Here is a 15,038-nt window from a genome sequence, read left to right as displayed (position 1 = left end):
TTTCTTTCTCCTTACAGGAATGCATCACTCGAGAAGCGCCTCTTGGAAACTGGGGCGAAGGCCCCCAAACCACGGAAGACGGGAACCACCATAGCGGGTCTCATCTTCAAGGTAGGAGTGAATTCCACCTGTGTGCAACCAACACTGACCAGCCAGTCTCGCGTGCTTGCTGCTTTCCTGTGTGACATCACCAACAGCTGCCAGCCAATCACAGGCACCCTCTGCTGTCATTGGGGGTTTGTTACTCCAAACTATGTGCTCCCCTCTTCCTCCTGGTAGCTGTGTGTTAAAATGTGTATATAGAGGTGGGCAGGGCGGAACGCTATTGGGCAAAGCCGGCGCAGTGTTCTAGCTTGGCTCTAAGAGCCATGTCATCACCATAGTCGGCTTCTAACTCGTGCAACAAACATCATGTAAACATATGATACGGACTCTTAGAAATTCAAAAACTTGTATTTCTTTAGCCTGTGCACGTGTTTCCGGTTAGTACATTAGCTTGTGTTGTAGCATTCAGTGACATGTATTTGAGGTGACATATCGAGAAATTAATTTGAAAAGATTCCTGCTCCCCTGCCCCCCACCATGAAACTCATGCAATTAGTGAACGAGAGGCAAATCAGTTGTCATGGATACCCAATGTGTGGCCTAAGATGCAATTACAGATGGAACAACACTGTAATCTAATAAACCATGTACATGATAGGTTATTGTACTGATGTACAAGGTGCTCTTATATGTGAAAATGAAGGAAAACGAGTCACAGTGAAATGCACTATTTCCCGAGGATCACACGGTTTGACAAGCTGGGCAGTCGGGATTAATCCCAGGCCTCCTGGTTTCACAATGTGCTATTCAGCCACTACATGGGTATCTCTTTCTCTCTCCCATTTTACATCAAAGGTTGATGGTTTATGATTAATTCTTTCAGACGCAACATCATTACACTCTATTAAAACGTTGTTGCATGTTAAATCAAGTAAAAACCTAATTCACTCTAGAAATAAATTACAAAGTTAAGGGAAGGTAGACTACGCTACTTTCATCTTCATATCACCTGCTTCACCTCACTTGGTAAGGACATCAATTTAAGTCTCGGCACAGTCAGTGGAGCAAATTATGCACATTAACTGAACAAAGGTCTGGGAAGAGGCTACAGAGTTCACATGGCACAAGTGGAGAAGAGCACAGCTGCCCGCAGATGTTCACCCAGCAACCACACAGTTTTGTTTGCATTTTTAATTACCCCGTGGTGGCGAGGAGTAGAGATCCTGAATATCAACTCTAGAATTTTGATGGACCTTAATATAAAGTTGGAAATATCATGAGCATCAGAATATCAAAGATAGGTATATTGACGGTAAGTACATCAATTTTTGTGCAATAATATTGCCATTTTAAATATTGTGTTCGAGGCATATGAGCTGCAGATTAAACACTTTTGCATAGATCGCCATCTGGTGTTGGGCCCGGATGTTTGCAGTTTGTTTTTCCTCTTGGAAAGTCTTTGGAAGTCACGAGGTCGGTGACTCCTACTTTGGATCGTATTGCGCGTGGGCTTTGGCTCCATCCTCAGATAGTTTTTTTCCGCCATCGGGCTCGGATGTAATCTTCGCGCTCCGGTTCCGAACATTTTCCAGTTTGACGATCGAAGCGGAATCCTCACCTCACATCGCGGTATTGTTTCGATCGCGATCTCCTCAATCAAACACACCTTCTCATTGACCAATCTTCGGTTCCAGTCGTCGACGGTGGCCTTCGGGCCTACCCAAGCTCCGGTCCCGGCTGATGGAAAGAACTCCATTCAAGAAGTGTCCTCGATGTGGGTACAAATTCCCCCACACCGATCTTCATGAGGTATGCAATCTCTACCTCTCCCCTGAACACGAGGCTCGAGACTGTCCAGCCTGTAAGTCTTTCAGATCGAAAAAGACTATTCGGGACAGAAGAGCCAGACGAAACAAGGCACACTCCTCGACCTCCGTTCCAGTCGATATCTTAGGAGACGACACCGAAGATCCGGGACAGCAGCGCACCGAAGAGGACCTCGTCAGTGCTTCTGAGGCCGACGACTCAGACTTGGAGGACATCACTCTGGCGCAGAGGATCGTGAGTAATATACCCCCCCCCCCACACCCGCGCCAATGCCCAAAAAGGCTCCGGTCACGCCTTCGCCTCCGGGCCTAGGCAAAACCAAAGACATTGCTTCACACACCCCACCTTCGGGCCCGGTGAAGAAGCCAAATAAGCCTTCCGGCGGCTTGGGCTCGAGCCAGCCTACCAGCGGTGCCGAGAAACACACTTCGGCACCGAAAAAGAAACCGGCCTCTACCTCAACACCGAGCTCCGTTCCGAAGCCCTCTGGGTCGAAACCCGGTGCTTCCGTACCGACGCCATCTTCGGTACCGACCAAACCCCACAAGGCCCTCGGCACCGACACTTCCAAGCCCATCTCGGCGCCGACAAAGAAATCAGAGGTTCCCAAACCCGGTGCTAAGCACACTGGCACAGAAAAGCCTAAAAAGACATCAGCCCCGACGCCTTCGACGCCGACGGACCAAACACCTTCACAGAAACTATTTACACCGGATCCTTTGCAAAAGACTCTCACCAAGGATCCAAAAACTGGACATTTGGCACTCTCTTCCAAAAAGAGACATTTGGACAAACCAGCTCCGCCTCCACCTCCAAAAAGGAAGGACTCTGCTACCTCTCCTTTCAGAATACCTTCCCCACCTCCTCCACCCTCTCCACCTCCACCCCCTCCGCCCTCTCCACCCCCGACCCCGTCTCCAGGCGATGATGATCAGTGGGACCCATATCAGGATATAGGGGATGTGCCCCAAGACCCCACCCCTACAGGATCCCCAGACCCATGGGACGACTACAATAACCCAGATATCCCCGACATCCCACAAGATGACCTTTACCCTTCCAGGCCATCTTCACCGGAAGACTCATTAGGGTTCCACCCCCTACTTCAAAGGGCGGCACATTATCATGGGGTAGACTTGCACACTGACCCCGTGGAGGAGGATTTCCTCCTCGACACATTTGACACCACACATAGGTCTACCTCCATATTACCTATGCTTAAGGGGGTGGTAAAGCATGCGCCAGAGGTTTTTAAAGACCCAGTTAGAGCCAGGGTCATTAACCCACGCATATTTAACCCAGAGGTGCAAGCCTCTATCCTTAATCACCCCTTTGACCAGGAACACCTATTTGGCCCAAAGGTAGATGAGGCTTTGGAATAAATAAAAAAGGACACAGATACCGCCACACCCTCCTAGACGCTCTTTTTTCGCCGCTTGTCCTTTCGAAGTACCTCTAGAGGCTACTCCTCAGATAGCGCGTCCACTTCCTATAAATCCCCCACTCAGTCCACCTTCACAAGGGGATATCAAAGAGGTGGCTATAGGGGCAACAATAATAAAGGCAGAGGCAAAACAAATACAGCCAGCTCTGCCACACCGCCTACCCAATGACTTCCCCCCGCTCCCTCCAGACCATCCCACTCCGGTCGGGGGCAGACTTCAAAATTTCCCTCATGTCTCGGAGACCATCACCTCAGACAAATGGGTGACCCAAATAATTTGGTCAGGATACTGCCTGGAATTAACATCTACCCCCCCAAACATTCCACACAGGCAACGCCCAATGTCACAAGAACATGCCACATTACTAAAGCAGGAGGTAATCTCCCTCCAACAAAAACAGGCAATAGAACACGTTTCCCCCAATCAACAAAATTTAGGGGGTTACTCCCTATATTTTCTAATACCAAAAAGGGACGAGACTCTACAACTTATTCTAGATCTCCGGCCCCTAAACACATACATACACTCTCTCACCACACTGGACTTAAGGGACGCATACTTCCACATTCCAGTACACCATGCTCACAGAAAGTACCTCAGATTTGTAGTGGACGGACACCACTACCAAGGTGCTCCCATTCGGAGTCACAACAGTACCACGGGTATTCACCAAGTGCCTAGCAGTAGTGGCGGCACACCTCAGAAGACAGCACTTTCACGTCTTCCCATACTTGGACGACTGGCTGATAAAAGCCACTTCATACAACCAATGTATACACCACACCGCCACCACAATCCAACTACTTCACCAACTAAGATTCACGGTGAACCACCAAAAGTCCCAGCTAACACCATCCCACATAAAACAATACCTCGGTGCCACCATAGACACCTCAAAAGCAATAGCCTACCCAATCCAGCCAGGAATGCCAGCATTCCGGCTCTGCGACAAAAATTCCTACTCCAACACTCCCTTCCAGCAAGTGTGTTTATGCAACTGATAGGGATGATGGCCTCTTGCATTTTCATAGTGCCTCACGCAAGACTCCAAATGCGTCCTCTCCAAGAGTACTTAGCGCGCCAATGGAACCAGGCCCAGGGACAACTGACAGATCTGGTGTTGATAGACGGTCGCACCCATCGCTCTCTGCAGTGGTGGAACACCACAAACCTTTCCAAAGGTCGACCGTTCCTGGACCCGGTTCCTCAAATAGTGCTAACAACAGACGCATCGCTCTCCGGCTGGGGAGCTCATCTATTAAACCTCACAGTGCAGGGCACATGGACGCCAAAACAAAAGTTACTCCATATCAACCACCTGGAGTTACTAGCAATCTTTCTAGCCCTAAAATCTTTTCAGACACAGATTTCAGGCAAGGCAGTCCTCATTCGCACAGACAACATGACGGCCATGTATTATATTCAAAAACAAGGCGGCACACACTCTCCACAGCTCTCTCAATTAGCACAGAGCATATGAAGATGGGCAATTCCACACAAAATCTTTCTCCTAGCTCAACATGTCCCAGGAGTCCAAAACACCGTGGCAGATGTGCTCAGCAGACAGACACAACAGATCCACGAGTGGGAACTTCACCCACAGGTTCTTCATCCGTTCTTTCAAAGGTGGGGGCATCCACAGATAGACCTCTTCGTCACCCACGAAAACACAAAATGCCCAAGCTTCGCCGCCAGATACCCTCACCTATTGTCCAAAGGAAATGCGATATGGATGAACTGGTCAGGCAAATTTGCGTACACTTTTCCGCCTCTCCCACTCATTCCACTAGTGGTGCGAAAACTACAACAGCACTCCCTCACACTGATTCTAGTGGCTCCAACGTGGGCCAGACAACCGTGGCACACCACGCTGCTGGAACTCTCGGTAGTACCACACCAAAAGCTACACCTCTCACCATGCCTCCTAACCCAGAACCATGGAGAGATCAGGCACCCAGACCCAGCTCAGCTCAACCTTGCAATCTGGCTCCTGAAATCCTAGAATTCGGATACCTAAACCTTCCCCCTGACTGCATAAACGTCATCAGAGAAGCTAGACGCCTTACCACTAGAGCCTGCTACGCTGCCAAGTGGAAAAGATTTGTTGTTTATTGCCATAACAACACAATCAATCCTCTAGACGCGTCTATACAACACATCATATGCTACTTACTCCGCCTACAAAGGTGTATTCTAGCCTACACTTCCATTCGGCTACACCTCGCAGCAATTGCAGCTTACTTACAAAACAGGCAGCACCTCTCACTTTTCAGAGTACCTGCCATTAAAGCCTTCATGGAAGGCCTCAAAAGAATAATTCCCCCCAGAGTACCACCCTCACCTGTGTGGAACTTAAATATCGTTCTCACAAGGCTCATGGGGCCTCCCTTCGAACCTTTGCATAATTTCGAACTGCAATTCCTCACATGGAAAACAGCTTTCCTTGTAGCCATCGTTTCCCTTAGAAGGGTCAGTGAGATACAAGCACTTACCATACAAGAACCTTTTCTTCAGATGCACCACAACAAAGTTGTTCTCCGTACCAACCCAAAATTCCTACCTAAAGTCATTTCCCCCTTTCACCTAAACCAATCGGTAGAATTACCAGTATTTTTCTCGCAACCTCACACCGTTGCAGAAAGGGCTTTGCACACGTTAGATGTCAAAAGAGCCTTACTTTACTACATCGAGAGAACACAACCTTTCCGAAAGACCAAACAACTGTTTGTCTCTTTCTCTCCACCACACAAGGGCAACCCCATCTCAAAATCAGGGATAGCTAGGTGGATTGTAAAATGCATTCAAATTTGCTACCACAAAGCAAAACGAACTTTATCGGTTCCCCCTAAAGCCCATTCTACACGAAAGATAGGGGCTTCCATGGCATTCTTAGGGAACATTCCATTAGATGATATCTGCAAAGCAGCTACATGGTCAACACCGCACACTTTCACCAAACACTATTGTGTAGATGTGCAAACTAAGCAACAAGCTAGTGTGGGCCAGGCTGTACTAAAAACATTATTTCAAACCACTGCAACAGATACCGGTGGTCGACGCTAAGGTTGGGAACTGCTATATAATCTATGCAAAAGTGTGCAATCTGCAGCTCATATGCCTCGAATGGAATATGCTACTTACCAGTATGCATCTGTTCTTGGCATGTAGAGCTGCAGATCTACACACGCCCACCCGCCTCCACGGCTGCCTGTATCTGTTCCAGTTTATCTTATTTAGATACACACACATGGGTTTCTTCACTGTTATTACTACGCTCCATCTTTCCCTGCTGGCGAAAAACAATCTGAGGATGGAGCCGAAGCCCATGCGCAATACGATGCAAAGGAGGAGTCACCGACCTCGTGACTTCCAAAGACTTTCCAAGAGGAAAAACAAACTGCAAACATCCGGGCCCAACACCAGATGGCGATCTATGCAAAAGTGTGTAGATCTGCAGCTCTACATGCCAAGAACAGATGCATAATGGTAAGTAGCATATTCCTTACCTAAATATCATTAAGTATAATATCATTTTGTAATTGTTTTTCAATTTCTAGAGTAATTTAATTTTACGGATTCCATTTTATAGTTTTATTAATAGTTAAAACAATTCTGGTTTTGGAGAATTATTGGGGTTTTGGATAGGTAGTTTAAAAAAAAGGTGTTTTAATTATATTGATATTGTATGTGATATTGATAAGTTCTTCTAATTTGCTTTAAATGCAAATGTTTTAAAATGCAGTGATAGTTCAAATATTTTTTACCTTGATTGTGGGTTTTATGGCTTGTTAGGCTGGGTAGTGTTTTAAAAAATAAAGACTTATAATAGGTAATCTATTTTCCACCAAAATTGATTTACCTCGTTGTTTGCAGCTTTGGAGTTAAATCTGCTTTCGCACAATCATGCAGTGTTACCCCAGTATTTGTATGACTTGGAGTTAGATTAGTAATTCTGTTCTTCCCCAAATTTGTGCTGCCCATTATTGGTAGGTCTTGGAGTTAGAATAGTAAATCTCCTATCACCCAATTAGCCCATGTTATTTTAGTGTTTGTACACATTAGTGTTAGAATAGTAAATTTGCCTTCCCCAAAATATATTGTGTTACACCATTGCGTGTAGGTCTTGGACTTAGAATAGTAAATCTGGTCTCCTCCACTTATGCCGTGTTACTCCAATATTTCTATGCTTTGATATTAAGGTAGTGAATCTGCCCTCCATCAATTATGCTGTGTTATTCCAATGTTTGTATGCCTTGAATTTAGGATAGCAGGTATGCACTCCCCAAAATGTATCTCTTACCTCACAGTTTAGCTTTTGGAATTAGCATAGTAAAGCTGCCCCCTCTCCCACCGGTTAGGCTGTGCACCCCAGGGTTTGTAGACCTTGGAGTTAGAATAATAAATCTGCTGTCACCCAGTTAATGCTGTATCACCCCAATGATTGTATGTTTTGGAGTTGGAATAGTAATTATGCTGGGATACCCCTTGATTGTGTGTTTTGGAGTTGGAATAGTAATTATGCTGGGATACCCCCTTGATTGAGTGTTTTGCAGTTGGGATAGTAATTATGCTGGGATACCCCAAATATTGTGTATTTTGGAGTTGGAAAAGTAATTATGCTGGGATACCCCCTTGATTATGTGTTTTGGAGTTGGAAAAGTAATTATGCTGGGATACCCCCTTGATTATGTGTTTTGGAGTTGGAAAAGTAATTATGCTGGGATGCCCCCTTGATTATGTGTTTTGGAGTTGGAAAAGTAATTATGCTGGGATACCCCCTTGATTGTGTGTTTTGGAGTTGGAAAAGTAATTATGCTGGGATACCCCTTGATTGTCTGTTTTGGAGTTGGGTTAGTAATTATGCTGGGATACCCCCTTGATTGTGTGTTTTGGAGTTAGGTTAGTAATTATGCTGGGATACCCCCTTGATTGTGTGTTTTGGAGTTACAATAGTAATTATGCTGGGATACCCCTTGATTGTGTGTTTTGGAGTTGGGATAGTAATTATGCTGGGATACCCCCTTGATTGTGTGTTTTGGAGTTGGGTTAGTAATTATGCTGGGATACCCAATTGATTGTGTTTTAGAGTTGGAATAGCAATTATGCTGGGATACCCCCATGATTGTTGCTTTGGAGTTGGAATAGTAATTATGCTGGGACACCCCTGTAATTGTGTGTTTTGGAGTTACAATAGTAATTATGCTGGGATACCCCCATGATTGTGTTTTAGAGTTGGAATAGCAATTATGCTGGGATACCCCCATGATTGTTGCTTTGGAGTTGGAATAGTAAGTATGCTGGGATACCCCAATAATTGTGTGTTTTTGAGTTGGAATAGTAATTATGCTGGGATACCTCCGTGATTGTGTGCTTTGGAGTAAAATAGTAATTATGCTTTGGAGTTAGAATAGTAATTATGCTGGGATACCCCCACAATTGTGTGCTTTGGAGCTAGAATAGTAATTATGCTTTGGAGTTAGAAATGCTTTCCTGTATATCTGCAAATCAATATCTGTGTCCAAATGCCAATCTGTACATGTGTGTGTCTATGCAAGCTACATTAAAGGCTCCCTTGCTACACCTTCACCCTTTACTGCCCTCCCTCCCTGCAGGACGGCGTGGTTCTGGGAGCAGATACAAGGGCCACAGATGACATGGTTGTGGCTGACAAGAACTGTGACAAGATACACTTCATCACCCCCAACATCTAGTGAGTATCCATGCCTCACTTCCCTTACTGCTCAAAACAAAACCACCAATATTGAGTGAGTATCCAAGCCTCACTTTCATTACAACTTTAAACATAACCCCAACATCTAGTGAGCATCCAAGCCTTACTTCCATCACTAGTCAAAACATAACCCCGCCATCCAGTGACTGTCAAAGCCTCATATCCGTTACTACTCAAAACATAACCCCAACATCTAGAAAGCATATAAGCCTTACTTCTATCACTAGTGAAAACATAACCCCGCCATCTAGTGACTGTCAAAGCCTCCCGTCCGTTTCTACTCAAAACATAGCCCTGACCTCTAGTAAGCATGGAAGCCTCAATTCAGTTACTACTTGAACCACAAGCCTAACATCTAGTGACTGTTCAAGCCTCACTTCCATTACTAGTCAAAACATATCCCCAACGTCTAGAGAGTATCCAAGCCTCACTACCATTACCAATCAAAACATAACCCCAATATTTAGTGAGCATTCAAGTCTCACTTCTTTTACTACTCAAAACATAAACCCAACATCTTATGACTATCAAATCCTCACTTCTGTTACAACTCAAATCACAACATTGACATCTATTGAGTATCCAAGCTTCACTTCCAATATGATTCAAAACTTAACCCTGACATCTAGGGACTATCCAAGCCTCACTTCAGTTACTCCTCAAAACATAACCCCGACATCTAGTGAGCATCACCGGCCACACTTCTGTTACTACTCAAATCGTTAGCGTAACATCTACTAACCGTCCAAGCCTCACTTCAATTACTACTCAAACATTCCTCCAACACCTGGTGAATATCCTAGCAGCTTCACTTCCAACACTACTCAAAGCATAGCCACAACATCTGCTACATATCAAAGCTTCACTTCTGCTCATACTTAAAACATAACTCCAAGATCTAGTGAGTATCCAAGCCTCACTTACATTATTACTTTAAACATAACCCTGCCATCTAGTGAGTATCCATTCCTCACTTACCTTTTTACTCAAAACATAACCCTGACATGTAGTGAGTATCTAAGCCTCACTTCTGTTGCTTCTTAAAACATAATCCAGCGTCTAGTGCATCCAGTCCAGCACTATGTGCGTTCATTAGCAGACTTGGTGGAAAGCTGTGGTCTTACATGATTTTCTTATGCTGATGACACACAAATCATCTTCTCCTTGTCATTGGCACAAGACCAAAGCTTGGATGCTATGGACTCTTTCAGTAAGGTGGCAGAATGAATGAACCACTTTTCACTAACAAGCATTGAAAATGCAATAGGTCTCGCCTTTGATTAAGTTAAAGCTATTTGCTTTGCTAATGGTTTTGTATAGCAAAGCAAATGGCTTTAACTTAATGAAAGGCGAGACCTATCGCATTTTTTATGCTATTTTTGGCGTGCAGGAGTCGATTTTTTAACCCAATCCAACCCTATCTCTGTCCATAGTCTGTAGCTTCACTGAATTTTGTGCGATGAAACCGATTGATACAAATCCGATAATTAAGTAATTTTTGATTCAGATGCTGGTGATATTATATCATTTTTGACATCACAAGGTTGATCACTTATCGCACTCCTAGCGCCTCTATATCCTCTTGCTGATGTCGAGGAGCTGGAGCAAGGAATTGAAACTACAAAAGGTAAACAGCGCCATGTATTTCCTGTTCATGCCACAGCCTTCAGGGTGCTCGTTTGCGAGGACACTGCGAAGGGGTTCTAAAAGCCAGTTGCTGCTAGCCCTAAAGTGGCGTAGCTGCTGTACCGCTAGTAATGGAGAAATACTCTGCTCTCTCTCTCCCCAAGCATCCTGGCTTCTCTCCCGCACTTCCCACAGCATCCAGCAGGTGGCGCATGGCCTCCCCGAAGCTCATTGTGTTGGTCCCCTTCCCGAGGCCTTTCTCTGAGCTCAGGGAGGCAGTGGAGTTGCCTATATCGCTGGAGGTGGAGGATCCCTGCATAGCTCCCTGCCAGCCCCTGGATGTGCCTCGGATCCCGGGCTCTTCCCTGGAGACGAAGGCCGGGCTCTCTCCCGTACCACCTGTCCCCCTTCTAGGGCTCCCAGAGGGAGCTCTGCCTGCCCAGGGGGCAGGTTTGCAATGCAGCAGAACCGGTAAGAGAGCTCTACAAATGTGTATTTCTCCTGTATTTGTGTAACGTCCTTTGTATAACGCTTCATGTTGCCCAGGCTGTGTGGGGCGCTAGGGTGCAAGGAGTGAAGGTCAGCAGAGCATGATGGGCGGACGGGCAGACCGCGAGAGAGAGGGGTTGATGGGATTGCTGAGCACTTGTTCTGCCCGAGCAGGAGTCTGCTCGAGCAGGAGTCTGATCTGTAAACGATAGTCCCCTCGCTTCCGATGCTCTCCCACATTTCACCGTGAACACAACCAAGCGTAACTGGGGTGTACGGTGGAAGCTGGCACGTGCATATCTCTGATGATTATTTAGCAAAAGCCAGTTGTACACGCGCCAATTTACTGTCCTGGGAGTTGTTGTATAAGGAAGCAGGAGGCGAGTAAACGTGGCGCCAGCTATACACGTGCACATCCCCTGTCCTGCAAGTTAATCTAACGCTGTGGTACGCGTTCACGGGCGCGTTCACAATTGCAGTCCTTTCTGCGCGTGCACATGTCCTGTCTCCCTTCCAAAGCAAGTCAATAACAATAGATCTCGCTAGCGACATCGCTTTCGCGCTGCGTCGCTAGGGGAGACCTAGAAATGAATGAAGAGAAGACAGAGATGTTGGTACTGGGAAGGAATCCGTCCTCGTGAAGCCCCCACCATTGGCACAAAAAATCTGAGCCTGCTTTCTGATCCAGCACACAAGGTCTAGAATCTGGGATTCCTGTTGGATGAAAAGTTGTCAATGAAGCCTCAAATGACAAAGGTTTCGGCCACTTGTTTTGTTCTGAAATGGTTGCGGAAGATCATCTGGCTACTTCAATTTTCAGCGCAACAGACAGGGTCTTATCATGTTGAGATTGGACTACAGACCCATGCTCTATTTGGGGACTGACAAATCCTCCATTAGAAGGCTGCAGGTGGTCCAGAATTCTGCGGCAAGAATGCTGTCGAGGCTTCCAGGGGGGACCTTTGTGGAAAGTCGGCTAACTGCACTGGCGCCCAATTGAAAAACAAATGTAGTTTAAGACCCTGTGCTATGTGTCCAGAGCAAAAGCTGGGGTTGGTCTGTGCTATTTGCAGGATTTCGTTGAACCATATCATCTGAGCTGGTCACTGCGCTCTAGTGGCTCATCCCTATGTGTGGTCCTACTCTTAGGCCCTCTTCATATCCTCAAACATGTAACAAGTATCCTGGGCCGACTTTTAGACACATCCACTTAATAACCTCCAACCTCCAGTTAATAGCGAAGCCTTCACCCTTACGCAAGACACACTTCGTAACCCTGTGATCTACTAAGTATCTAACCCTTATCTTTACACCAGACCAGTGCTTCATTTTTTTAAATGTAAGAGCCAGGGCCCTTGTCAGGAGGCCACTGCATCTTGCACCTCCTATTGCCCCGCGAGTGCTGCAATGACAGGACCAAAAAGTATCAGCACCACTTCTAACCATCACACTCTTGCAAATGTGACAATTCAGACTCTTCCAGGACCCCAAAGCTTTAAGAATGGCTTGGGCGGCAGTTGTTAGTAATTTTTAATGTATATTGAATTAATAAACAACTGTTGTGCTCATCATTAAGTTAGATAGACAGGGCTACCATGTTGCAGACTATTATAGGGGCCAGTGTTGACAATTAAGTGTCTCTGCCGAGCACCGGAAACCACCGACTCAAAATAAGCTTTGCACCTGCCCACTTCGTAACCGCAAACATGTTCAGGTATCCAGAAATGACTCTTAGAAACGATCCACTTATTAACCTCCAACCTCCAGTGAATAGTGACGCCATCACCCTTACACAAGACACTTCAAAACCTCCAAACTCTAGTGGGTATTAAAGCCCTCACCCTTAAGACGCACTACATAGCCTCCATCCTCTAGTGAGTATTAAAGCCCTCACCCTTACACAAGACACTTCATAACATCCAAACTCGAGTGAGTATTAAAGCCCTCACCCTTAATACGCACTACATAGCCTCCATCCTCTAGTGAGTATTGAAGCCATCACCCTTACACAAGACACTTCAAAACCTCCAAACTCGAGTGAGTTTTAAAGCCCTCACCCTTAAGACGCACTACATAACCTCCATCCTCTAGTGAGTATTGAAGCCTTCGCTCTTACACAAGACACTGTTCATAACCTCCAACATGTAGCGGCCATTGAGGCCATCACCATTACACAAGACACTGTTCATTACCTCCAACATCTAGCGGGCATTGAGGCCATCACCATTACACAAGACACTGTTCATAACCTCCAACATCTAGCGGGCATTGAGGCCATCACCATTACACAAGACACTGTTCATTACCTCCAACATCTAGCGGGCATTGAGGCCATCACCATTACACAAGACACTGTTCATCACCTCCAACATCTAGCGGGCATTGAGGCCATCGCCATTACACAAGACACTGTTCATTACCTCCAACATCTAGCGGGCATTGAGGCCATCACCATTACACAAGACACTGTTCATTACCTCCAACATCTAGCGGGCATTGAGGCCATCACCATTACACAAGACACTGTTCATTACCTCCAACATCTAGCGGGCATTGAGGCCATCACCATTACACAAGACACTGTTCATAACCTCCAACATCTAGCGGGCATTGAGGCCATCACCATTACACAAGACACTGTTCATTACCTCCAACATCTAGCGGGCATTGAGGCCATCACCATTACACAAGACACTGTTCATAACCTCCAACATGTAGCGGCCATTGAGGCCATCACCATTACACAAGACACTGTTCATTACCTCCAACATCTAGCGGGCATTGAGGCCATCACCATTACACAAGACACTGTTCATAACCTCCAACATCTAGCGGGCATTGAGGCATCACCATTACATAAGACACTGTTCATTACCTCCAACATCTAGCGGGCATTGAGGCCATCACCATTACACAAGACACTGTTCATAACCTCCAACATGTAGCGGCCATTGAGGCCATCACCATTACACAAGACACTGTTCATTACCTCCAACATCTAGCGGGCATTGAGGCCATCACCATTACACAAGACACTGTTCATAACCTCCAACATCTAGCGGGCATTGAGGCATCACCATTACATAAGACACTGTTCATTACCTCCAACATCTAGCGGGCATTGAGGCCATCACCATTACACAAGACACTGTTCATTACCTCCAACATCTAGCGGGCATTGAGGCCATTACCATTACACAAGACACTGTTCATAACCTCCAACATCTAGCGGGCATTGAGGCCATCGCCATTACACAAGACACTGTTCATAACCTCCAACATCTAGCGGGCATTGAGGCCATCACCATTACACAAGACACTGTTCATAACCTCCAACATCTAGCGGCCATTGAGGCCATCACCATTACACAAGACACTGTTCATTACCTCCAACATCTAGCGGGCATTGAGGCCATCACCATTACACAAGACACTGTTCATCACCTCCAACATCTAGCGGGCATTGAGGCCATCACCATTACACAAGACACTGTTCATAACCTCCAACATCTAGCGGGCATTGAGGCCATCACCATTACACAAGACACTGTTCATTACCTCCAACATCTAGCGGCCATTGAGGCCATCACCATTACACAAGACACTGTTCATAACCTCCAACATCTAGCGGGCATTGAGGCCATCACCATTACACAAGACACTGTTCATCACCTCCAACATCTAGCGGGCATTGAGGCATCACCATTACACAAGACACTGTTCATTACCTCCAACATCTAGCGGGCATTGAGGCCATCACCATTACACAAGACACTGTTCATTACCTCCAACATCTAGCGGGCATTGAGGCCATCACCATTACACAAGACACTGTTCATTACCTCCAACATCTAGCGGGCATTGAGGCCATCACC

At 46.1% G+C, this 15,038-nt stretch overlaps 1 protein-coding gene across 2 annotated transcripts in view; it reads left to right on the top strand.

Moving 5' to 3' along the window:
• LOC146869576 (proteasome subunit beta type-7-like) overlaps nucleotides 1-15,038 on the top strand; it is a 77,121-nt gene that overhangs the window by 43,503 nt on the left and 18,580 nt on the right. For both annotated transcript variants that reach the window (XM_085606488.1, XM_085606475.1), the window contains exons 2-3: nucleotides 18-111; nucleotides 8,930-9,027. In XM_085606488.1, coding sequence (XP_085462614.1) covers nucleotides 18-111; nucleotides 8,930-9,027 — 192 coding nt within the window. The remainder of the gene's footprint in view (nucleotides 1-17; nucleotides 112-8,929; nucleotides 9,028-15,038) is intronic.

The sequence above is a fragment of the Triturus cristatus genome, chromosome 1_1 (genome assembly GCF_964204655.1).
Source record: "Triturus cristatus chromosome 1_1, aTriCri1.1, whole genome shotgun sequence".
Lineage (NCBI taxonomy): Eukaryota > Metazoa > Chordata > Amphibia > Caudata > Salamandridae > Triturus > Triturus cristatus.
This window is presented reverse-complemented; position numbering and strand designations above follow the sequence as displayed.